Genomic DNA, 3,101 nt, shown 5'->3' on the forward strand with positions numbered 1-3,101 from the left:
CTCCTGACCACACAGGACACCAGCTGCCTCTGCTCCTTGGGACCCTAGAGACGCAGCCTGGCTTCTCTTTGAATTGAGCTGTGTAGGGACCCCTGCAACTGCCGTCCTCGGGGATCTATTCTCCCTGAAGGCTTCACCTCCTGGCCCTCACCCGGCCACGAACCGAGTTTGTAGCTCTGCCTGCTGCTGGTTGCCTCTTTTCACTAACAAAATAGCGCAGGTTGGAGGCGAGGGAGGAAGAATAGGATCCATGAGGGTCATTCGCACAACAGAGGCGCACCCACGGGTACACTCTCTCTGTCACCGCCGGCCACACCTTAGTCCCTAATCGCGGCACAAATCAGGTGACAACGACCCGGTTGGCTCCAGGCCGTGTAATTCCATCTCCTGGGTGATTGCCTCAGGGGGTACTACCCCCACTGAGTCGCCCATTCTCCATCCTTCAGACGGGGGCTCGGCGATAGGATACGAGAGGGGCGTGAGCGGCCCGGGCTATAAAAGGGCAGCACAGAGGCACAGCTCAGGCGTTGCTGTCTAACCCTTGGGCCTTTGGGGAGCCGATTTGTTGGCGATGGAGAACGGTGGTGCCGAGCTGTCTCCGGTCCCTTCACCCTTCTGGCAGCTGCTAGCGCTCCTGCGGCGGGAGCCCGGTATGGGCTGGCTGCCGAGGGGTCCCGGTGGCTCTGCTGGATCGTGGCGTCCTAGCGGACTGGAAGCTATCAGCGAGGAAGAAGATGGTGAGTGTGGCCCAGAGGGCATCGGCTGACTGTGAGGTGGGGAAGGTGAATAGAGGCTTGGCAGGTTCTTCCACGGGGTCTGACCCCCAGTGCTGGGAGACTTCTGGGACCCTGAATCTATTCCTAGTTTGTGGTGATTACACTCCCAGTCCTTTGTGTCCCTTGACGGAGGTCCGGGCTTATAGAAGCCCAGCGGCAGTGTGCTAGGTCTGTCACCAGAGTTACTGCGAAGAAAAAAATCACAAGGGGTTTAACGTTTGGGGAATTGAATCCTTCCGTGCTCTCTTGGAAGCAGTGCAGATGAGCATCATAAGAACGCATGGGAAAGGCTTTTTTCATAGAAGCTCAAGTAAAAGCTGAAGTAGGTTGAAAGGGAGGAGATTTCTGTCTGCTTTACTGTCTGTGAGACCACCTTGTTTGCTATTTCTAATGCAAATTTCTTTCAGCAGGTGAACTGAACCTGACTCCTGAGCGGAATCCATTGGGCCCTCAGCCCCTGAAGGCTCTGCTGCTGCTGGAGGACTCGGGAGATGACCACTTATGGCAGACGTACTACGAGGGCCTGAAGAATTTCCTTGCCTTTAGAGAAGGCATGGGTTTCTCTGCAGTCTGGCCAATTCCAGTGTATCACGTGACAGAGTTCTTGATCACTCTGGATTTCCAGAATCTGCCTCCCACAAAAATGATAACATACGTGGAAGGACTGTCTTTCATCTCCACAATGGTAAAACATCCTGATCCTCTTCGTGATCCAGTTATCCGTCACATGATTTCAACATTGAAAGAGAGGCCTGATGCTGCAAATGATGGCTATGCTCCTGTAACTGTTGAGGTATTAAGATCTCTGCTGGGGACTCTGGAATCTGTGTGTAGCTCTCCTTACGAGTGTATGCTGTTCCGTGCCATGTTCACTGTAGCTTTTTTTGGTGCACTCCGTATGGAAGAGATGGTGGCAAACCACCAAGATACAGCACAGCCAGAGCTCCTGTACTTGAGCGACCTCTGCTTCACTGAAGGGAGTGCAAACCTTCGTGTGCATGCATCTCACAGGGGCCAGGAGAGCAATTTGATCCGCCTGGGATTATCTAGAGAGATGTGGATATGTCCTGTAGAAGCTCTCCGTACCTACGTGGCAGCACGGCCGGCAGGAGAAGGCCCTCTCTTTGTGCGCCTAGACGGTAGGGCTGTGACAAGGACACACTTCCTCACTGTCTTTCGCCATGCTCTTGCAGTCGTTGGACTCCCTCCAAAGCAGTATGGTGTCCACTCCTTCTGGCTGGGGACTATTGTAACAGCAGTATTTTATGGAGTCTCCAATCAAGTTCTTAATAGCTGGTAGTGAAGATCCTGAAGAAGACATAGCTCCATCTGTCTGTTGGGGGTCTCATAGTAAGGGGCATCTTCTGCAATGCAGAAATGTTACACTTTACAGAGCACTGAAACTTTATTCTGTATAAAGTTAAAGAGAAGGGGAATCACTAGTGTAAGATGACTTCCTGCCTGGGCTGGTTTTGGGAACATGGTGGCATGGTTTGAAACTGTTGTGACTTGGGTCTGTGCATGCTGTTTTGGCCCATTTCTACTAATTGTATTTTGACCTTGTGTGATCCTACAATAAACTGTTTTCTTTTAGCAAAGTCTCTGGTCTTTCTCTTAGGCCCAGGTCAAAGCCTGCTAAATCACAGAGGTGTCAAGACAACTTGACACAAGTGAGCACCCCTATTGTTGTCTGGTGTAATGAGAAGTAAAGCTCATGGCTGGTGATTGGAAGCTGTGAGTTTGGGGGGATGTTAGCTGCTAACAAAATGTGACACCGACAGGGAAGCTGACCCTGTTCCCCAAGGAGCAGTTCTATAGCAGCTGTATCCTGCATCAGCTGTTGCTACTGCAATCTGTCTCCTGGCCTATAAAAGCCTTCCCCTCAACTATTCTTGGGATCTCTTGCTGATCCCTCTTCAAAGGATGACTCAAACCCAGACAGTGATCAAAAGTAGCCCTTAATTGCAATGTGGCCAATACATCAAAGATGGTCCTGCTCACTTCAAAGGATCCTGGGTAGAAGAGAACATAAGAGATAGCTAACACAAGTAACAGGCTCATTTTATAATTGAGCCACTTCTTTAAGAAATACTCTTAATACAGATTCAATTTGTATCTGACAAGCAAGATCATGAGAAGGTTGAGTGTCACCTTTCCTATCAATGGTGTTAGAAGTAATGGCATCCCCTGTAGTGCATCACATCAGCATGTTCAAGAGCTACCTAGGTGACAACTATGTATCCAGAAAACAGCCATCATCATACTGCACTCTTCAATACCCAGTTTAGTTTCCAAGAAGGTTTTTAGTTACAGAAGGGTCTTACT

The 3,101-nt window shown here is 50.0% G+C and overlaps 1 protein-coding gene across 1 annotated transcript; it reads left to right on the forward strand.

Annotated features, from left to right (window-relative positions):
- Positions 1-369: 369 nt before the first annotated feature.
- Positions 370-2,362, forward strand: LOC137461588 (uncharacterized). Its single transcript, XM_068171277.1, has 2 exons — positions 370-737; positions 1,187-2,362. Exons 1-2 carry the CDS (start codon positions 572-574, stop codon positions 2,074-2,076), a joined length of 1,056 nt encoding a protein of 351 aa, XP_068027378.1. The 5' UTR covers positions 370-571; the 3' UTR covers positions 2,077-2,362.
- Positions 2,363-3,101: the final 739 nt, after the last annotated feature.

The sequence above is a fragment of the Melanerpes formicivorus genome, unplaced genomic scaffold (assembly GCF_026170545.1).
Source record: "Melanerpes formicivorus ecotype bairdi unplaced genomic scaffold, bMelFor1.0.p_v2 SCAF_4, whole genome shotgun sequence".
Taxonomy (NCBI): Eukaryota; Metazoa; Chordata; class Aves; order Piciformes; family Picidae; genus Melanerpes; species Melanerpes formicivorus.

Excerpts from the sequence above, each read along its gene's own strand:
- LOC137461588 (XM_068171277.1), top strand. The coding sequence starts at position 572 with ATGGAGAACGGTGGTGCCGAGCTGTCTCCGGTCCCTTCACCCTTCTGG. Across the intron at positions 738-1,186 it reads TATCAGCGAGGAAGAAGATG|GTGAACTGAACCTGACTCCT; the intron begins GTGAGTGTGGCC and ends TTCTTTCAGCAG.